At 47.4% G+C, this 22,737-nt stretch overlaps 1 protein-coding gene across 1 annotated transcript in view; it reads left to right on the top strand.

The window, feature by feature from the left end:
* The window catches only part of STMN3 (stathmin 3), a 36,203-nt gene extending 14,453 nt beyond the window's left edge, over nt 1–21,750 (top strand). The window contains exons 2-5 of the mRNA XM_083361043.1: nt 9,584–9,679; nt 18,043–18,218; nt 19,197–19,388; nt 21,295–21,750. Coding sequence (XP_083217169.1) covers nt 9,598–9,679; nt 18,043–18,218; nt 19,197–19,388; nt 21,295–21,354 — 510 coding nt within the window. The 5' untranslated portion in view covers nt 9,584–9,597 and the 3' untranslated portion in view covers nt 21,355–21,750. The remainder of the gene's footprint in view (nt 1–9,583; nt 9,680–18,042; nt 18,219–19,196; nt 19,389–21,294) is intronic.
* Nucleotides 21,751–22,737: the final 987 nt, after the last annotated feature.

Below are 22,737 nucleotides of genomic sequence, written 5' to 3'. Positions count from 1 at the left end.
ATCAGTAGCAGAGTTAGGAAGGTTTTATGCATCTATCAACCTGAACCAAAAGTGGACCATTGATCGGTGCTTCAAGCAATAATTGATATGTTTCCCATTCTAGTGCTGGCATTGTTCATCCGGTTTTCCCTCATTAAGAGGTACCATTTAATCCCCCCTTTCCCCCCCCCTCTGTTGGTCCTTCTCTCTTTCAATGTGCATTATTGATTTTCTGATCTATGAATCTGTACATATATAAATCTGAAATGAGCCCTCTGGAGCGTCAGCTTTTAGACAGTTGACTTCATAATGTCCTCCAACTCTAAGGAGGCAACAATATAACACAACTCATGGTCTAAACATGGCTGCTGGCCGCAACAGACAATCCTCGATGCAGATGGGTATAAATGCACATTTCTTAAAGAATCAAAATAATTCGAGCTTGTCAGAAGACACACGATTTATTTATTTTTTAATCCCATTTATATCCCGCCCTTCTCCGAAGACTCAGGACGGCTTACAATCTAAAGCACAAATCAATGTGCTTAGCAGTAGCCTTCATTCTATGTATATGCCTGCATATTAGGGCTTTCGCCCCCCCCAAGTGGCATTATTACAAAGTCAGCTTATTGCCCCCAACAATCTGGGTCCTCATTTTACCTACCTCGGAAGGATGGAAGGCTGAGTCAACCTTGAGCCTGGTGGGACTCAAACCTGCGCTAATTGCAGGCAGCTGGTGTTACTTAAGGAGGCATTAGCCCACTGCTCCACCAAGGCTTTTGATGCTTTTGCTCAGAATCCTGCAGGCTTTTTTAAAAAAATATATTTTACTTTGAAATCTTGTAATATTTCAGGTGGGAAGGCCTAAATTATTTGAGCCATTAAAGTATTAAAGTTGTTTGTATTTAATTTTAGACCTACCATATGTCCATCAACCAAACTGGGTTTTGTCTGCTAGACCGGCAGTCCTTGACTAACAATTGTAATTGACTCAGCAATTATGGATATAAGTCGCTCTGGTCGTTAAGTGGGCCATCTGGACCACTTAACAATTGTCTCACTTAGCAATGGAAATTGTGGTCATAGGTCAAGGCCTACCTATATCTGACTGGCTGGAATTTGGAGATCTGGAGTTGGATGCCCCTTCAGACAGAATTTTGTCAGCCTCAGCTTGTTCTATTTCAAGCTGATTATCGCACAGCAATGTAATTAAGGAAATGGCAATCGTCTCAGAACGAAGAGAGAGAACAAGACAATTCTTAATTGAGTGCCAGAGCGATTTCCTCCATTTATAAAATAGGAACTTTGGAGAGCTTCAAGAAAGGGAACGATTACTCTGGATGAGATCAACATAGAGAGCTGTAAATGGGATGAGTAAACTCAGCCATCTCAGCAGAAGTAGCAGCTGAGCAAATTCTCCATGAGCCCAGCTCAAGATCGGACCACGTTAGACCTTGGATGGGAGAACTCTGAAGGTTATCAAGCTAAACCAGGGCTCTTCAAACTTGGCCCTTTTATGACTCGTGGACTTCAACTCCCAGAATTCCTCAGCCAGGCACGCTGGCTGAGGAATTCTGGGAGTTGAAGTCCACGAGTCATAAAAGGGCCAAGTTTGAAGAGCCCTGGTCTATACCTACAAGACTATTTTCTCTACAAACACAACCACCCACAATCGCCATCTCTCTTTTACAGAGCTGTTTTGTTTGAGGATGGCTGAATCAAGGAGGCGTGGTGCTGAACGGACAGCTCCTCCAGGTTCACCAAAAGCCTTGCAGACCCGAACTATTGACTGTGGGAAGTGATGTTTGAGCAAAAAACCCAACGGTTTCTTTTATGTGTGCATGTATTTATTAATTGAATTGATATGCTGGCCGTCTCACTATCCAAAGCCACTCGTCTGGGTGGCTTACGATGCAAAAATCCCCCACAAAAGTAACAACACTGACAGCCGTTAGATAAAACTAGGAACAGAGCGGATACGGAGGTGGGATCTTCTCCCTTAAAGTCCCAGCAGCGGCTTCCACTGAAAAGTACCCCCCCATCAAAGCCCCAAGACAATGGGCAGAGCCAGGTTTTGAGGTCCTTCCAGATGGCTGAAAAGGTCGGGGTGGACCTCACCTCCAGTGGCAAGGAGCTTCAAAGGGCGGGGACCATGGAAGAAAGAATAGCAGAACTTGGGGGCAGCATGAAAAGAGGGATCAGCCTAGAATTCCTACGTAGTCACAAGAGAACTAAGTCCAAGTCCCTTATCCAGGTGCTGATCATTGGTTGAGAAGATTCTCATGCACAGGCCTGTAGCAATAAATCAGCTGAATTGAACCTTTTGTGCTGAACAGGGGCCACGACAGAAAAGACCCCGCTTCTGGATCCCACCAGCCAAAATTCCTTGACTCATACTTATGACGGTTGCAGTGTCCCAGGCTCACGCCATCCCCTTTCTGCGGGCCCTCTGACAAGCAAAGTCCATGGGGGAAGCCCAGATTCAACTTAACCAGCATGTGACTAATTTAACAATGGCAGTGATCCCCTTCCCAGCTGTGGCAAGTAAGGGGCAAAACTCACTTTAAACGCTATCTCGCTTCACCACCGACATTTTGGGCTCGGTTGCGTGTTGTAAGTTGTCGAGACTGAGGGATAGCTTGAGAGCTGTGAAAGAAGGGGCCAAGGGAAGGACAACCTGGCCTTCTCTGTGGCTGACTAGCCTCTCCATGCAACTGCTGTGGGATCAAAGAGGGCTGACGTTGCAGTCCCACTGGATGGCCAGGGCAGTTCACGGCAATTGTGTCTACCAGTTTCCTCCCCCCCCCCCCGTCGCTTTCTCTGATTCACCCCCTGCCGAGAGAACTGATCCTCCCCTCCTTGGGATGCCTGTTGTCAGGAAACGAGTAATTACTCCTGATCACTGGCGCCAAGATGGAGCGACAGGGTCCCCAATGCCAGGAGCTGTGTACACCCCTCGCCTCATTAGCTTTCTTCCAACAGCTGGTCCCTTTGTCTTCTGCTGATCTCTACCTTCTGGGTGAAGTGGGATCTTTATGTTTCGGGGCATTGATAAAAATATGAATGGCACAACAGATTCCCAAGACTAGGGTCACTTGTAAGACATCACGGCTGAAATGCGGAAGGCCCTGCCAGAGATGTAGCATGGCAAGATCCCGGGGAAATAACAACAACAACAGTAGTAGTAGTAGTAGTAATAGACACCTTGGGTGCAATCCCAAAACAACTGGAGCACCACTTGAACACCATCATCGGCATTGAAAAATTCACCATTAGTCAATTGCAAAAGGCGGCCTTACTAGGAACTGCTTCCATCCTGCGACAAGATCTGTAACACCATCAAACATCCACATCTGCCTATCCCGGGTCCTTGGTAAGGACTTGATAGGCTGACAAAAATGCCAAATCCAGTCTGAACATCTGGCTGACTGTGCGATGATCAATAATAATGATGATGATGATGGTGGTGGTGGTGGAAGGGACCTTGGAGGTCATCTAGTGCAACCCCCTGCTCAGGCAGGAGACCCTATACCATTTCAGACAGATGGCTGTCCAGTCTCTTCTTAAAAACTTCCAGTGATGGAGCATCCACAATATCTGAAGGGAAAGCCTTTCCACGGATTAATTGTTCTAACTGTCAGAAAGTTCCTCCTTAGTTCCAGGTTGCTTCTCTCCTTGATGAGTTTCCATCCGTTGCTTCTTGTCCTGCCTTCCATCTGACGCTTTGGAGAATAGCTTGGCTCCCTCTTCTTTGGGGCAGCCCCTGAGATATTGGACCACTGCTATCATGTATAATATCTGTCATGTTACTCTAGTTTTACTCTTTGCTCTCTGTTCATCTCAGATGTGTTCGCACCAAGATTTAGACCTTGTTGTTGTGTGCTTATACAGCTAGTCCAGAGGTGTCCAACCTTTTGGGCACCACTAGGGACCAGTTCCGTGGAGAGAAGTTTTTCCGTGGACCGGAGGATGCGTGGTTTTGTGTGCTGCCTGCATCCCGCGGATGGGGCTTTGCTTGTTTGTGCAGCCCGGTTGCTGGCATGCCACAGACCGGGGGTTGGGGACCCCTGAACTAGTCCTTGACTGTTGCTAAGTGAGACTGTTGTTAAGTGAATTTTGCCCCAGTTCTCACCCCAATTAAGTAATCGGCTGCAGTTGTTGAATTAGTAACACGGTTGTTAAGTAACATCTGGCTACCATATTGACTTTGCCTGTCAGAAGGTCACAAAATGGTGATGTCACAACCGTGGGACACTGTGACCATCATAAATATGAACCAGTTGTCAAGTACCTGAATTTTGATCGCGTGTCCGTGGGGACACTGCAATGGTTGTAAGTGTGAAAAATGGTTCTCACTTTTTCACTGCTGTTGTAACTTCAAGTAGTCATTAAACGAACGGTTATAAGCTGAGGAATACCTGTAATAATGCCTAGCAGTTAGTATTGACCTTGGCTATGTGTATGTTGTGGGGTGTGTGTGTGTGTGTGTGTGTGTGTGTTCATTTTGACTCATGATGTGCAGTCCAGCGGATTAGATTATTGTTAATTGTACTACACTAATCCCCAAATTTGTTATCCTTTACAGCAATCACTTAACAGGTTTTATGTGTTGTGAAAACAGCCCTACTTCTAACAATAGATACAGGCTTCAAATGACGATGCTTTATTGTATTACGATTATATCCAATTCTCCATAGTGAAATCCATTATTAATTAAATGAGAAATGCCAAGTTTGGGATAGTTAGACCTATTGAGACTAGGCATTTTTATTTAATTATTTTTATACACGAATTGAGATCAGCTTTTTTTTAAAATGACTCCTGACGTAGATCCAAACTCCACCTATAACAGACTGAAGAGGATGTTTGATTTCCCAAATTCATTCTTGGAACTAATGTTCATACGCTGTTTAGTGCTGGACGTAAAAATTAAAAGATGGGGGGGGGATAAGGCACATGGGAGGAATCCTTTGTAAAATAGAGTGGAGCCAAACATTCAAAGCCAAGTTTGGATTTAATGCCAGTTTTGATTTTTCTTTATGGGTTAAGCGTCAGAGATCTTAAAGCAAGAGTTCCCCAACCTTTTTGGCTTTGCAGACCGAGGGGGGGGGGGAGAGGCAATCCTTCCATATGTGTGGCGGGCGAGCACACGTGTGCAGCTCCACCCGTGTTAGTGGTGGGGACGTGCACCCACTGCTCGTGCAAATGGGGCACCCACCAATTCCGTGGCCCAGTTCCGAACAGCTCAAGGCCTGGTAGTCTTAAGATGTCATTCATAACATTTCCCTCTTCAAGAAGGTTGAAATGAGGGGTCCTTGGTGCTCTCTGATCTTGGTGGTTTTCCTGCAGACGGTTTATTACCCAACTAGGTAATATCAGTGGTAGGAGGGAGTGGGGGTTTGCAAGGAGGAGGAGGAGGAGGAGGAGGAGGAGGAGGAAGGAAGGAAGGAGGAGGAGGAGGAGGAGGAGGAGGAGGAGAAGGATTATTGTGGGGTCCTTGGTATTCTCTAATCTTGGTGGTTTTCTTGCAGACATTTCATGACCCAACTAGGTAACATCATCAGTGCTAGAAGGGACTGTGGGATGTGGGGAGGGGGAGGAGGAGGAGGAGGAGGAAGAGGAGGAGGAGGAGGAGGAGGAGGAGGAGGAGGAGGAAGAGGAGGACTGTGGGGTCCTTGGTGCTCTCTGAGCTTGGTTGTTTTCTTGCAAACATTTCAGGACCCAACTAGGTAACATCATCAGTGCGAGAAGGGAGTGGGGTATGCACAGAGGAGGAGGAGGAGGAGGAGGAGGAAGAGGAGGAGGAAGAAAAGGACTGTGGGGTCCATTGGGGGCTGTCTGAACTTGGTGGTTCTCTTGCATACATTTCATGACCCGACTAGGTAACTGTCAAAGATGAAACTTTGGCAGTTGTGTGCCTCTGCATTTCAACTTGAGTAAGGAGGGAATAGGGTTTGTGGAGAGGAGGAGGAGGAGGGGAGGAGGAGGAGGAAGAGGACTGTGGTGTCCTTGGTGCTCTCTGAACTTGGTGGTTTTCTTGCAGACGTTTCATGACCCATCTAGGTAACATCATCAGTGCTCATGACGATGTTACCTACAGTAGTTTGGGTTAAGGAAACGTTGACAAGAAAACAAGCAAATTCAAGACAGGACCAAGGACTCCTCTTTTCCATCTTCCAATTTTACCCCAGAAGCAATTTGGTGAAATAGGTTGATCATACACACCTTAACCGGTCCAAAATTACCCGGTGAGCTTTTGTGACTAACAGCGGATTTTAACACGGTCTATACTCTAACCACTGCACTGCACATCTAAAGTCTGCTGCTTGAGCAGGGGGTTGGACTAGAAGACCTCCAAGGTCCCTTCCAGCTCCATTCTGACGGATTGGACGCTACAGGTGTGACAACCGGTTTCCATGGCTGCATACGTCAGCCACGTTGATGCCCACCGGGTTTCCTCTTTCCAAGCAACAGGTCCGAGTTGCAAAACATTTGATCGAGCTGGATCACTGTCTTATCTAATGAAGCAACTTCCCTGTGAGTTTTTCAGAGGCAAACAGAGGAGAACGGAAGATAATTATGCTGAGATGCAGCCTGTGTTTTGGCTCAGGGCCATCCCGGAGACATAAATTCCTAACTCCACTTTATCTTCACTAGTTGATCAGCGATAACATCACCCGACACTAATTATGCCAGTCACGCATTAGGGCGCGATTAGTTTCGTAATTTATGTCTCCCCGATCAGAGAAACATTTCCTTGGTTATTGCAAATGGAACTTTCTCTCTGGGAGCTGCCTAACCCTATCCCAGCGGACCGGTAAGATTTATCTCCTCCCTTTTAACATGCATGGAAAGTTCGGGCAATTTCCCGAAATATGGATTTTTCCACGTGCATTTGAGGATTGAGGTGTGAGTAGCTGCAGAACTCTGCATGGGTGATCATCTTTTTCCCCCGATACCAGTGCTGCAGTTATTAACAGACTTTAACAGAATAACAGAGTTGGAAAGGTCCTTGGAGGTCATCTAGTCCAACCCCTTGTTCAGGCAGGAGATTCTATACCGTTTCAGACAAATGGTCGTCCAATCTCTTCCTAAAAGCCTCCAGTGATGGATTACCTACAGTCTCTGAAGGCAAGCTACTCCATTAGTTGATTGTTTTAACCATTAGGAATTTTCCCCTTAGTTCCAGATTGCTTCTCTCCTTGGTTAGTTTCCATCCGTTGCTTCTTGTCCTGCCTTCGGGCGCTTTGGCGAATAGCTTGACTCCCTCTTTTTTGGGGCAGCCCCTGAGATATTGGAAGACTGCTATCATGTCCCCCCTCGCCCTTCTCTTCATTAAACTAGACATACCCAATTCCAGCAACCGTTCTTTGTATGTTTTAGCCTCCAGTCCCCTGATCATCTTTCTTGCTCTTCTCTGCACTCTTTCCAGAGTCTCAACATCTTTTTTTTATATATAATATGGTGACCAGAGCTTCTTGCAGTATTCCAAGCATGGTCTTATTTGAATCCACCATTGTTACGACCTATTTTATGTCCTTTAATTACCGTGTTATGGCTGGGCACGCCGTCAGCCAGATGTTTATACTGGATTTGGCATTTTTATCCTCCTATCAAGTTCTCCCCAAGGACCTGAGATAGGCAGATGTTGTTGTTTTAAAGGTAAAAGTACATATAGGTTATAGCAGTGATGGCGAACCTTGTAGAGACCAAGTGCCCCAAAGCTGCCGCTGCCCCCACTCTGCCCCCCCACCCCACCCCCGCCCTGCTCACCCACAGGGCCACCCATCGCCTCCACGGCCTGCTGCAGATCACCCAGGTGGGACAGCAGTGCCGTGGCAGCCACGCCCTCTGGCCACGCCCCACAGCATCATCTGCGTGGAATGGGGTGTGAGGGCAGAGTCTTCTCCCCGCTGCCTGGCTGTCACGTCCTTGGCTGCGCTGCTCCATGAGGGCCACGCCCGGGGACGACTCTCCTTCAGGGGGCTGCTGGTGAGGAGGGGGCCGCAGTGGGAGGCGGGGCTGGGGCTCCGAGTCTCGCCCTTGGCACGCGTGCCAGAGGTTCGCCACCACCAGGTTATAGTATACAGTTGTCCTTGGCTTACAATCGCTCTTTTAGTGACAGTTCAAAGTTACAGCGGCACTGTAAAAAATGACTTAGGGCTGGGGTTTTCACACTTACGACCGTTGCAGCGTCCCCAGGGTCACGTGATCGAAATTCGGGGTGCTTGGCAACTGGTGGCGAGTCTGCTAACATTGGACGTTTTTGCATTGACAACAGATTGGAGGTGCAGCCATTTTCTTTTGCTTTTGCTTAGAGTTAAAGCTAGACGATGCTGGGGGGAAGGAACATGCACGAGAGTCTAGCTAGACATAACAACATTGAACCTAGTGTGAGAACCAAGGATATTGAAATAAGAGATGATAAAGAACTGGCTGGCTGGAGAGCTGGGGAGGAAGCCTGCCCTTCAAGCTAATTGGGGAATGTGATTTATGACTGCAGATTGGAGGAGGGAATTGTGCTTTGATACTATGTGCCCCAGGGGAGGGGGATTCAGTTTTTGGCTTCAATTAGTGCCGATGCTGTGCTACTCAAATAAAGATTCTTTAAGGTAAACAATGCCTCAAAGTTCTTTGAAGAGCTTCATCTGTCGGAACCAAGACAAATGGCACGAATAAAGATTCTTTAAGGTAAAGAATGCCTCGAAATTCTTTGAAGAGTTTCATCTGTTGGAACCACGACAAATGGCATGCATTTATGACAGTTGCACTCTCCCGGGTTCGTGTAATCACAATTTGTAACTTTCTGAGCCAGCTTCTGACCAACAAAATTAATGGGGGAGGCCAGATTCGCTTAATGACCACAGGATTCACTTAACAACTGAAGCAATTCGCTTAATGTCGGTGGCAAGAAAAAGTCATCAAACTCACTGAACAACTACCTCGCTTAGCAATGGAAATGTTTGGTTCAATTGCGGTCATAAGTCAAGGACTCCCTGCATTAAGTCTCAAGAAACAGCCGTTGGTTTAGAAGACAATGAAAGAGCTTGTGAACGTGGCTTATATAAGAACATGACACATGCATGGGACCCAGGGGGTCTGTGTTAATCATGCGTGCCCAAATTTTTGGATAGTTTCAAAAACTAGGGTTTTTTTCACCCCCAAGCAGTGGGTTAGGATGCTGGATAAACCTTTCTCAAAATGGGTTAGAATTCTGAATATTGGTTTTGGGGACTCTCACTTTGCACTGTTACTTGTTGCATTGTCGACGTTTTATGTTTATTGTTTATCCCTGTTTATTAATCCTATCTTAGCTAGCCAGAGTCACAATCTGCAACTTGTGGGGTCCTCTCAATGGCATAAATAAACCAATAATATTTCAAAGCCTGCTTGAGGACTGATTCTAGGTCCCAGAATTCCCCCTTGACCTTCTTCCCATTTCCTGTAGCGTCAAAGTATATTTCTGTGGCCCACGAAAGAGAACAAGCCAACTTTGGTCACGGTGGGTGGGGTTGACGGGATCAGCCATCCACGGAGAGGGTGAGATTATGCAAAGCTGCATTAAAGCATGCTCGACTTACATTTTTGTTCTGCTTTTTTCCAGCTTACAAAGAGAAAATGAAAGAACTCTCTCTGCTTTCGCTGATTTGTTCCTGTTTCCACACCCAGCCCCACCCAAACACCATCTACCAGTATGGAGGTAAGTGGCCCACCTGCGTTAATGACCTGCAGAACAACAAACTCCTGCCTTCTAGAGATCTCGGCACTACAACACCCACAATTCCTCTTGCTAGGTCAAGGAGAAACAAAAACATGGAAGACCAACTGCAGAAGACCGGCTTCGTGTTTCTGCGAACTGCCGTCTCTCTATAAATATTGGTGGGGTTGTGTGTGGTGCTGGCTTTGTTGCTGTAAGCGGGTTGGTTGGCTGTGTTGTTACATCCTGATTGTTGTTACATCATCCAATCAGGATGTAACAACACAGCCAACCAACCCGCTTACAACAACAAAGCCAGCACCACACACAACCCCACCAATATTTATAGAGAGATGGCAGCTCCGATCACGCTTTGCTTGCACAAACACGAAGCCGAAGACACCAGCCTGAAGATGACGAGTGGGACCTTGTCGAAACGTCGCCAAGACACTCTCAATCTTACACGGGAAAAGACCCGAATACGCCAAGACCTTCATACCTATACCTGTGAAAATCTATGAAAACAAATATATAGGACGCGGTGGCTCAGTGGGTTAGGATGCTGAGCTTGTTGATCAGAAGGTTGGCAGTTTGGCGGGTCGAATCCCGAGTGCTGCGTAACAGAGTGAGCGCCTGTTACTCGTCCCAGCTTCTGCCAACCTTGCAGTTCGAAAGCACGCAAAAATGCAAGTACAAAAATAGGGACCGCTTTGAACAGTGTCTTGCATTGCTTTGCTAAGGTTCCCATTTATTTATTGTTAATTTATTAGATTTTTATCCCACCTTATTTTATAAATGACCCAAAGCAGCAAACATATCAAATACTCCTTCTTCTTGCGGTTTTCCCTACAATAACAATTCTGACAGGTGGGTTAGGCTGAGAGAAAATGAGAGAAAATGTGCCTAAGGCGGGACTAGAACTCACCGTCTCCTGGTGATTGGCCCAAAGTCACCCAGCTGGCTTTTGTGCCTAAGGCGGGACTAGAACTCACCGTCTCCTGGTGATTGGCCCAAAGTCACCCAGCTGGCTTTTGTGCCTAAGGCGGGACTAGAACTCACCGTCTCCTGGTGATTGGCCCAAAATCACCCAGCTGGCTTTCGTGCCTAAGGCGGGACTAGAACTCACCATCTCCTGGTGATTGGCCCAAAGTCACCCAGCTGGCTTTCATGTCTAAGGCGGGACTAGAACTCACTGTCCCCTGGGGATTGGCCCAAAGTCACCCAGCTGGCTTTCATGCCTAAGGTGGGACTAGAACTCACTGTCTCCTGGTGATTGGTCCAAAGTCACCCAGCTGGCTTTCATGCCTAAGGTGGGACTAGAACTCACTGTCTCCTGGTGATTGGCCCAAAGTCACCCAGCTGGCTTTCATGCCTAAGGTGGGACTAGAACTCACTGTCTCCTGGTAATTGGCCCAAAGTCAGCCAGATGGCTTTCATGTCTAAGGCGGGACTAGAACTCACTGTCTCCTGGGGATTGGCCCAAAGTCACCCAGCTGGCTTTCATGCCTTAAGGCAGGACTAGAACTCACCGTCTCCTGGTTATTGGCCCAAAGTCACCCAGCCGGTTCTGATGCCTAAGCCGGGACCAGAACTCACTGTCTCCTGGTTTCTAGGCCAGCAACCTCATCCCTATGCAAAAATGGCATCAGGAGAAAAAAGCTGAGATATACAGTATGCAAATAAAATAAGTCGAGTTTTAAAAAGAACAGTTCATACAGTCACCTGCAAATCACCGGACTCTGAGTAATGAAGTGATGTACATGCGCATGTGACTCAATCCTTATTTTCTTTAACTCCCAAGGAATTCAGTGAGATCTCTTTTTTGTTTTTTTAAAAAAATAACACCTCTGCTTAGAATTGCAGATGTACTGCAGAAGTGTGCCACTTTGCTATAAGCTTAATTAGGTTTGGTTTTAGCTTTATTCATTTATATTTATATTTTGCATACAGAAAGCGCCCGTCTCCTTCACACTCTTTAGCTTTGCCTATTGAATGAACATAGACCATTTTGATACTGTGTGTCAATGGTGGCTTTCGGCTTCCTGGATTGTACAACCCCAGCCTCTGTGGCTTAGAAGTATTCAGCAAATCGTGGTTAAAGATAAGCTACTGTGGGAAGTCAGCCCTCCCCCCCCCCCAGAGAAGGAAATATTAAAAGGGCAGAAAAATATATTTCCTCAAAGGATCTTAAAGAGGCAGAAAAGCATGCCCAGTTTTTCTTAATAGCCCCCAAGTCTCCCTCCCCCAAGCAGAAACCAGCTCTGTAGAAATGCAGATGTGATAATCCATTCAGGAAGGTTGGAGGCCTCCAACTAGAAGCTTAGGAAGGCAAAGACACCTAAAATCTACATACCCCACCCAAACTCTTAAGACAGGAGATAATAGGATTAACCCACCAATACCAAAAGGGCACACCCAGACTCAGGTCAGAATACATGACACAGGAAATACAAAGCCTCAAACAGGAACAGGAAACAACTCCAAACCAAAGGCTCCAGAGGGTATAAAACCCCACTCCCTACATGTGCTCGTCCCTCTTTTTTCCTCCCAGAGCCATCTTCTTGTCTGGCTCTCTTCTTCCACAAACTGCAACCTTCTTCCTAAAGCAGTCGCCACGTTGTTTATCCCCGGCTTGGACTGAACCATGATGAAGACTTTTCTTTCAACATTACCCAAACTGAACTGCTGCTTTATTTAGCCATAGTTTTTAAATAGATAAGATTTGTGGGTCTCCCACCTTTATGATAGTCAGAAAACTGCTAAAAAACAAACAAACCATGATTCTTCTTCCAGGCCTTGGGACAAGTGTGGTTACAAGATCCCTTTTAGTCATATTTCCCTTCTTGAAGTCACTCCCATCTCTCTTTTTAAATTTTTATGCTTTCAATTTGTGAGCTGCCCAGAATTGACATGGACTCAGGCAGCCTAGATCCCTCCCAGCTTTATTATTTTTATAAACAGCTCGCGGCAGTGAATACACCTGCTATGCCTTCCTCCTCTTGTTTTTCCTACAACTATCCTGTGAAATGGGCTTGGCATACCCAATTCCAGCAACCGTTCCTTATATGTTTTAGCCTCCAGTCCCCTGATCATCTTCGTTCCTCTTCTCTGCGCTCTTTGTAGAGTCTCAACGTCTTTTTTACATCATGGTGACCAAAACTGGATGCCGTATTCCAAGGGTGGCCTTACCAAGGCCTTGTAAAGTGGTATTAACACTTCACGTGATCTTGAACAGCCCTCTCTCAACAGAGTGGGAGGGATATGACACCACCTACATACTATTTACAACGCAGTCCTTTCAGCGGTTCCAAGAAGGCTCCACACCCATTTGCACTATTCAGCTGACCCTGAGGGGACAGATAAGCCTCCAAGTGGCCTCAACGACTCTTAGAAAGAGTACTAACGACCAGAGGATCGCAAGGAATATAAATCCTTCCCTCCTCCACCATCCAGTCAGAACCGAAGCAGCTCCTTGGGATGAGAAGCGAAACCTCTTCAAGGAAAAACAAAAACAAAAAACCAAGGTCTAGTTGCGTTTTGGAAAAAGCACCTTAGGGACGTCTCCAAGAAAGGGGAAAAGGCCAGCCAACTTTAGACCAATCGGTCTGGATGTGTTCATTACACAGAGCGCTAATGCCTCCCACAGCAGGAAACCACCATTTATGTCAACGGCCAAACTCCTGCCGAGTGGAGGGGGAGGTCCACAGGGAGGACACGGAGAGTCAAGAGTGATGCAAGCATTGTCATAGCGTTAGAACACACAGAGCTTGTAGTAACTTTGCAAGCCTGGTTTCATCATTCTGGTTGAAACCAGGGCCCACCGCTGGCCTCACATTAAGCCTGACAAAAGACGAAGGGAAATGTTGGTTAAGCCTTGGGAGAGATGGCAGAAAGCAGCCTCGTACAGACAGTCCTTGACTTACAGCAGTTCATTTAGTGACCGCTCAAAGGTACATCTATTCAATGCTGCAAACATTGACATGTTTTTGCACTGACAAGAGACAGCCTGTTACTTTAACTGCTTCGCTTGGGGGGGGGAGGAAAACTACCCGGATGTTGTGAGAAGATTAGAAAAGCCCGCATACAGAATGGGAAGTGAAACCTCATATGTAAAACTAATTGGATAATGTGATTTATGACGTGTAGATAAGGGCGGGGATTGTGTGTGTGTTACGATGGGTTTCATGGGGAGGAGAGTTCAGATTCTGGCATCCCTCCACGAGTGCCGATGTTTCATTTCATTATTAAGATTTTTTAGATAAACAATGCTTGCGTTTTGTTTGAACTGTCTCATTGATCGGAACCATGACAACGTCATTGAAAAAAAATGCCTTAGGGCCATTGTTCACACTTACGACGGTTGCAGCATCCCCCATCGTCAGGTGATCAAAATTGAGAAGCTTGGCAACCGACCCACATTTACGACAGTTGCAGTGTCCTGCTGGGGGGGGATTGTGATCCCCTTTTGCGACCTTCTGACAAGCAAAGTCAATGGGGAAGCCAGATTCAGTTAACAACCGTGTTACTAACTTAACACCTGCAGTGATTCCCTTCACAATAACAACAACAACAATAAAGTTGGAAGAGACCTTGGAGGTCATCTAGTCCAACCCCCTGCTCAGGCAGGAAACCCTATCCCAGGGGTCGGCAACCGGAAAAAGGAAAAGGGCCACTCAGAACCGGTTCCATCACAAGAACAAAAAAGTGGGAGCCGCAAAAAGTGCACGCGCATGCGTCCACTCACGCGCATGCGCAAAAAACATTTTGCGCATGCACAAAATGGGAGGCACCTGCGCGGCGATGGGTCTCCCCTTTGGAGAGGTGCACGCCGTCCCGTCCGGAGACCTGCCGCGTTCGTCAAACATTGACAAACACGGCAGCTGTGCAAACGGGATGGCGGCGGTTTGGAGAGTGCGCGCGCACCTCTCCCAAGCTGCCGCCGTCCATCGGTAGGTCTCTGTACGGGATGGTGGCAGTTTGGAGTGGTGCGCGTGCACTCTCCAAACCGCCGCCATCCCGTTTGCACAGCTGACGTGTTCGTCAATGTTTGACGAATGCGGCAGGTCTCCGTCCAGGATGGCGGCGATTTGGAGAGGTGCGCGCGCACTCTCCAAACCGCTGCCATCCCGTTTGCACAGCTGCCGTGTTCGTCAATGTTTGACGAACGCGGCAGGTCTCCGTCTGGGATGGCGGCGGTTTGGAGAGGTGCGTGCGCACTCTCAAAACTGCCGCCATCCCGTTTGCACAGCTGCCGTGTTCGTCAATGTTTGACGAACGCAGCAGGTCTCCGGACGGGATGGCGGCGGTTTGGAGAGGTGCATGCACACTCTCCAAACCGCCGCCATCCCATTTGCACAGCTGCCGTGTTCGTCAATGTTTGACGCACACGGCAGGTCTCCGGACGGGATGGCGGCGGTTTGGAGAGGTGCGCGTGCACCTCCGCCCTTTGGAAAGGTGCGCGCGCACCTCTCGGAACGGGCGGTGCCACTCATTTGAAGAGGTGCGCGCGCACTGGGCGGAGCCGCGGGTTGCCGACCCGTGCCCTATCCCATTTCAGACAAACGGCTGTCCGCTCTCTTCTTAAAAAGTTCCACTGTTGGAGAATTCACAGCTTCTGGAGGCAGGTTGTTCCACCGGTTAATTGTTCTAACTGTTAGGAAATTCCTCCTTAGTTCCAGGTTGCTACTCTCCTTGATGAGTTTCCATCCGTTGCTTCTTGTCTCGCCTTCGGGCGCTTTGGAGAATAGCTTGACTCCCTCTTCTTTGGGGCAGCCCCTGAGATATTGGAAGACTGCTATCATGTCACCCCTGGTCCTTCTCTTCATTAAACTAGTAAAGGTAAAGGTAAAGGTTCCCCCGCACATGCGTGCTAGTCGTTTCTGACTCTAGGGGCCGGTGCTCATCTCTGGTTCAAACCCGAAGAGCCGGCGCTTGTCCGAGGATGTCTCCGTGGTCACGTGGCCGGCATGACTAGACGCCAAAGGCGCACGGAACGCTGTGACCTTCCTACCGTGGTGGTCCCTATTTTTCTACTTGCATTTTTATGTGCTTTCGAACTGCTAGGTTGGCAGAAGCTGGGACGAGTAACAGGCGCTCACTCTGCTATGCGGCACTCGGGATTCGACCCGCCAAACTGCCGACTTTCTGATCGACAAGCTCAGCGTCCTAACCCACTGAGCCACCGCGTCCCAAATTCATTAAACTAGACATACCCAATTCAAGCAATTGTTCTTTGTATGTTTTAGGTACAACAATAGTTTTTGCTCTTTTGCTCATCATGTCCTCATCGTATTAAAAACCTTGGGCCTTGATAGAATTTGCAGCTCAGCATTGAACTCTGGGGGTCCTTGGTGCTTTCTGAGCTTGGTGGTTTTCTTGCAGACGTCTCATTACCAATCTAGGCAATATCATCAGTGCACTGATGACGTTACCTAGTTTGATAAGGAAAGGTCTCCAAGAAAACCGCCAAGCTCGGAGAGCATCAAGGAGACACACTCAGGGTCCTCCAATGAAATTCTGTGCAGATCAGGACCCATAAAATGATTTACACAAAGTGTGGCTAAACCATACACGTTCACTGCCATCAGAGGTTATAATGGTCACCACTTTTTTTTTTAAAGGCCCAGACAGATTCATGGAATATCAGGCATAGTAGGGTGACTACTACTACCTTAATTAGCATTTATTTATTTATTTTACGCTGCTTCTATGCTAGCCGTTCCTGACAAGGCATCAGAAGCGGCTAATCCGAAACATCAGCTGCTAAGAGAGAAATACTGAAAAAATGGCTAATTGGCCACTGATCCAGGTTTATGATAAACCTTGGTAGATTCAGCAAAGGACATCTTATGTTTTTAACCGGGTTTGAGCAATTTGTCAGTGGCCTGTTGGCTCCGTCACAGTAAACGCTGGATGCGTAATTCAAAAAACCTCCTGACACTTAGAACAGCTAACCAGTGGAACAACCTGCCTCCAGAAGCTGTGAATGCTCCAACACTGGAAGTTTTTAAGAAGAGACTGGACAGCCATTTGTCTGAAACGGTGTAGGGTTTCCTGCCTGAGCAGGGGGTTTATAAAGCAGAGCTTTATTTCCTCCTTTATATTCGATCCATTTTTACCAGTCAATGCATCATCTGAATATCCAAAATTTTCCATTTAAGTACATTGTCCCCATATTTTCATATTTCAGGCACTGTAAAAACACTGTACTTATCTATCTGCGTATAATCTCCTTTCTGATCAGCTTATATTTCACTTATGTTCGCAAAAGTTACATCATCTCAATCTTTTTACCTTTCACATATTGCAAAACATACTGTACTACTCAAATCTCTTCTCCCTCTAGTTTCTAGGGCCCCTTTAGGTTCAAAGTTCTGTGTTCTTTTAACCACATTCAAACAAGTGTTGGCTCCTGTAATCCTCTATCTCAGTCATGGGGAACCTTTTGGAGACCGAGTGCCCAAACTGCAACCTAAAACCAGCTTTTGTATTGTCGGGTGCCGGGTGGGCGTGGCCCATTGGGTGGGCGTGGCTGCGGTGGTAACGGCAGACTGGGTGGGACTAAAAAGTTCAATCCGTCAATTACAACTTTGCGAGATCTTTTTTTTTCCCGCGAGAAGTTGAAATTGATTGATTGATTGAACCTTTTTTTTTTGCACACGGCGGCGGAGGCCTGAAGCGAAAAGGTTTTCTTAAACCCAGCTGAAGGCCTAGGACTGGGGCGACGGCGCGCGGGCCCACAGAGAGGCCTCTGCGTGCCACCTGTGGCACATGTGCCAGAGGTTCGCCGCCACGGCTGTATCTGGTAGTAAAGTAAAGGTAAAGGTTCCCCCGCACATGTGTGCTAGTCGTTTCCGACTCTAGGGGCCGGTGCTCATCTCCGTTTCAAAGCCGAAGAGCCAGAGCTTGTCCGAGGATGTCTCCGTGGTCATGTGGCTGGCATGACTAGACGCCAAAGGTGCACGGAACGCTGTTACCTCCCCACCGGAGCGGTCCCTATTTTTCTACTTGCATTTTTACGTGCTTTCGAACTGCTAGGTTGGCAGAAGCTGGGACGAGTAACAGGCGCTCACTCTGTTACGTGGCACTCGGGATTCGACCCGCCAAACTGCCGACCTTCTGATCGACAAGCTCAGCGTCCTAACCCACTGAGCCACCGCGTCCCTTTGATGTATCTGGTAGTACGGCGAGTCAAATCTCTTGAATCGAGACAGACCCATTTAAATACTTGGGTGAGGGATTCTCGACTGTATGGGAGACAACTAAACGGAGATGGCGAAGAAAGAACTTGTTCATTAATAAGGACCAAAAAGGATGCCACAATACTTCCCATAAAGTCTGACCAATAACCCTTTTCACTTGCTCAGATATGGAGGTCAAGCAGTTGGACAAGAGGGCTTCTGGCCAAAGCTTTGAAGTGATTTTGAAGTCCCCTTCTGACCTGTCTCCAGACAGCCCCATCCTCTCCTCTCCCCCCAAGAAGAGGGATCTGTCCTTGGAGGAGCTGCAGAAGCGACTGGAGGCTGCCGAAGAGAGAAGGAAGGTAACTCGTGCGTCGCTGACTGATCCTTCCCCAAATTTTATCTCCAGAAAAATGCTCGCAGTTCCTTGGTGGCAGCTAATAGCTTGCCTTGTCAGTGCTGTTGAGACTGTTCTCGGTGGTTCCTTGATCAGACTGTTGTTTATGGAGTTGGCTCCCAGAATCCCCCAGCTAGCCAGAGTTCAAATCCACAAGTTTTAAAGTTGCCAAGTTTGGAGACCCCTGTCCTGAAAGAAGGAAGGAAGGAAGGAAGGAAGGAAGGAAGGAAGGAAAGAAGGAGGGAAGGAAGGAAGGAAGGAAGGAAGGAAGGAAGGAAGGAAGGAAAGAGGGAAGGAAGGAAGGAAGGAAAGAGGGAAGGAAGGAAGGAAAGGAGTGGGGAGGGAGGGAGGGAGGAAGGGAAGGAAGGAAGGAAGAAAGGAAAGAGGGAAGGAAGGAAGGAAAGGAGTGGGGAGGGAGGAAGAGAGGAATGGAAGGAAGGAAGGAAGGAAGGAAGGAAGGAAGGAAGGAAGGAAGGAAGGGCAAAACAATGCTCAAGCGCACACAGACCTATTATTTGCATATGAATGGACAATGGCTGCTGGGGAATTCTGGGAGTTGACATCCACAACTCTTAAAAGTCACCAAGCTTGGAGATTCCTGTTCTATAGAGAGCCCTGGTGGCGCAGTGGTTAGAATGCAGAATTGCAGGCTAGTTCTGCCGACTGCCAGGAGTTCGATCCTGACCGGCTCAAGGTCGACTCAGCCTTCCATCCTTCCAAGGTCCGTAAAATGAGGACCCGGATTGTTGGGGGACCAAGAGGCTGACTCTGTAAACTGCTTAGAGAGGGCTGTAAAGCACTGTGAAGCGGTATATAAGTCTAAGTGTTATCGCTGTTATTATTGCTATTGCTATATCAACTTAGGACATCTTCCCAGTCGGTTGGCTATTCCAGGGCTCCTGAATTCCCTCTGATTTATGGGTTTGTGGGGGTTTTTTTGCAGAACCAGGAAGCTCAAGTCCTGAAGCAGCTGGCAGAGAAGCGCGAGCACGAGAGGGAAGTGTTGCACAAGGCCCTGGAGGAGAACAACAACTTCAGCCGGCTGGCTGAGGAGAAACTCAACTACAAGATGGAGCTCAGCAAGGAGATCCGCGAAGCTCACCTAGCCGCCTTGAGGGAGCGACTCCGCGAAAAGGTGAGCCCGGCAACCTCCCCGCTAACCAGATCCCAACAGGTCACGTCTTTGACCCCAAGCCGCCCCAACGGTGAGGCCCTGGGTAACGCAGAAGAAGAAGAAGGACGAAAGAGTAAGTCGCAGCAACGCGTATCCCAAAGGTGCTTTTTTTCACGAGGCAACTGGACTTCCTTGTTTTTCCTCTGAAGACGTTTCGCTTCTCATCTGAGAAGCTTCTTCAGGTTCTGACTGGCTGGCGGGGAATGGAAGGGTTTATATTCTTATGACACCCCCCCCCTTCGAAGGGTGCGGGACCATGAACGGATTTCCAGAAAATGATGCATACAGGAACCCTTTTGCGCTTCAGTCTGTGATGCAGACAATACATCCCCATCATCCTGCGCCCGTCTTCAACCGGGAAGGGACCCAGGGCAGAAGACATCCTGCAGCCAAGAAGGCTCCACCCCCATTTGCACCACCCCTCAGGTGACCCTGAGGACACAGATAAACCTCCAGGTGGCCTCAACGACTCTCTAAAAAAATGCAAATGACCAGCTGTCTGCAAGGAGTATAAATCCTTCCATTCCCCCACCATCCGGTCAGAACCTGACGAAGCTTCTTGGATGAGAAGGGAAATGTCTTCAAAGAAAAACAAGAAAGTCCAGTTGCCTCGTGAAAAAAGCATCCTTGGGACAACCAGGACCTGGGTGACTGAGCATCTGCATAGACAGCAATGCATAGTGGCTAAGATGGACACCAACTAGTGCCGTGGGTAGGACACACCTGGTGGGGGAGACTGCCCTGGAATCGAGCAAGATCTTCTCAACCATTAAAGGAGAACATTTTAGCTCAGAGGAGTCCCGGATGCTCTCTCTGAGCTTGGTTGTTTCCTTGCAGACGTTTCATTACCCAACTAGCGCTGATGAGGTTACCTAGTTTGGGAAATGAAACCTCTGCAAGAAAACAGCCAAGCTCAGAGAGCACCGAGGACGCCCCTTCTCAATCATACCAAACATGCTTCGTTGAGTTTGAACTTTCAAGATGCGTGGACTTCAGCTTCCATGGCTGGCTGGGGAATTCTGGGAGTTGAAGTCCATGAGTCTTAAAAAGTGACAACGTTGGGGGGAAAAATGCTCTAAGAGGCCCTCTCTTCCTCCCCCAACTTTCCACCCTCAATCCTTGATAGGTAGTCCTTGATTTACAACAGTTCATTTAACGACCGTTCAAAGTAACTGAAAAAAGTGACTTCTGACCGTTTTTTTACACTTATGCCTACTGGGGCACCCCCGTGGTCACGTGATCAAAATTCAAATACTTGATAACTGACTCATATTTATGACGGTCGCAGGATCCAGGGATCATGTGACCTTTTGACAAGCCAAGGGGGAAGCCAGATTCACTTAACAAACTGTGTGACTGACTTAAGTGCAGCGATTCAATTAACCACTGTGGCAAAGAAAGATCATACAATGGAGCAAAACTCACTTAACGAATGTCTCACTTAGCAACATAAATTTTGGGCTCAAATTTTGGGCTCAAAAGGTCGAGGACTAGCTGTAATGGTTGTCAGGATGTGACAATAGTCTATATTAAATGGTGGTTTATTTTACACACTATCTACAACATCATACACCAGGAACAACATACGTACACATGCTAATACAACAGGATGCAACAAACTGCAGTTACAGCAGGAAAGGAAAGAGACAGAATACATCAGCGGAGCCTTCCCTTTATACAAAGGCTCTTAAAGAGACACAGACCCTGCTGAGTCATTCCCATCATTACATTTTAAATCTTACATTACATAAGCTGGTTAGCTGTTCAATCAATACCTTGGCAGGACAGTCCGTCCTGCCATTGATGTGCTTATCCCTGCAAACCATTGTCCTGCGTTCACACCCATTATCACCTCCATGTTTTTCAGGAACTGCACGCAGCTGAAGTGCGTCGAAACAAGGAACAACGGGAAGAGATTTCCGGATAAGTGGCTTTTCTACACAGCTAGCACCTGCTTCCTAATAACTAACCGACCGATCCCAACTACTACTTCTTCTTCTTCTTCTTTTTTCCGTCTAGACAGGGCAACATCCGGTTTCTCCATTTCTTTTCGTCTCCCCTTTTCCCTGCCCTCCGGTGTACGAGCTCCATGTCTTTCTCCTCACTGTACCTTTTAAACATGGAAGTTCATAGAGACCTCCCAGCCTTGAATATAGCATCCATCAATCAGCTTTTTTTTTTCCCTTTGGGCTGTTCAGAACAAAACCGCAAGATCATTTTAACCCACAAGAACTAAGGGAACACTTGCGAGGTGTTTGGCCGCGTTGCGAAAAGGCTGCTCTCTGTGAACCCCCATCGGTCTAATTATTCGCCTCCCCCCGCCCCCTCCCAGCCAAGGAGACTGGTAAAAGAGGACTCTTTCCCCCTGTCAAGGCCTATCTCTCAAACCCCATGCTGAACGGAGGCATCTTGAGTTTAAGTGCACGCTGCAAATGGAAAAGCAACTTCCTATTTGCAAATGGGGGTGGGACACACACACATCCAAACCACGATCTGCAGTGGGTTTTTTTCCTTCTTCTTCCCGGTTTGCCTGGGAGAGAGAAAAAAAAAATCAAAAAAATCTTACGAGGCCCCTGCTTTCTCGTTGAGGAAAGTTACGACTGAACAGTTGACCCCGTTTCGATTAAGAGACACCTTTTTGCTTTCTTGATTGGTTTACAGGAGAAGCTTGAGTTGGAAGAGGCTATTAAGGAAAAAAAAATCCAAACTCAAATCTAATCCGGCTTTTTTTTTTTAGACTGAACGGTACTTTAGTTTCTCTCCAGGTTTTAAGGACCGCAGAGTCCTTTAAGGGGCTTTGGCTAGACAGCGGCCCACCAGATCTTGGCCGAAGGCTTGTCTACGGAGATGTTAAGCTAATTTTTTTTCTGTAAAGGTGGAAGGCCGTTGCCGGTAGCACTGCCTCTTTTGTCTGTCTGTCTGCTTTGCAGGAGGTCCCACTCTGGCAAAAGATATTAAGAATGGGGAAAAAACTTCAATCTCAGTTATAAGTACGGTGGGAGTCTGTCTGAAAGAAAGGCTTGAGAAACATAAAGAAAAACGGGTGAAGATGAAGTTTTGAATAGTTGAAAAGGTCAGTAAGAACTGATCTTCCTTTTTTCCCCCCCAAAATGGATCAGGCAAGTTTCACACACACCCCACCCCACCACCACCACCACCCCGAACTGGCAAAAATATAGGCCGGCATAGATCAAGTGTGACTGTTACTTTTTTTTTTTCATTTACAGCTCATCTTTCGGTTTGCAGCACTTTAAAAAAAAATAAACACAAAGAGAGTAAAAGGCTTATTTAAATTGCAGGGAAGCAAACA

Source organism: Vipera ursinii (genome assembly GCF_947247035.1).
Source record: "Vipera ursinii genome assembly, chromosome: 3".
Classification (NCBI taxonomy): domain Eukaryota; kingdom Metazoa; phylum Chordata; class Lepidosauria; order Squamata; family Viperidae; genus Vipera; species Vipera ursinii.
Note: the sequence above shows the minus strand (reverse complement) of the source record. Positions and strands in the feature narration are given on the sequence as shown.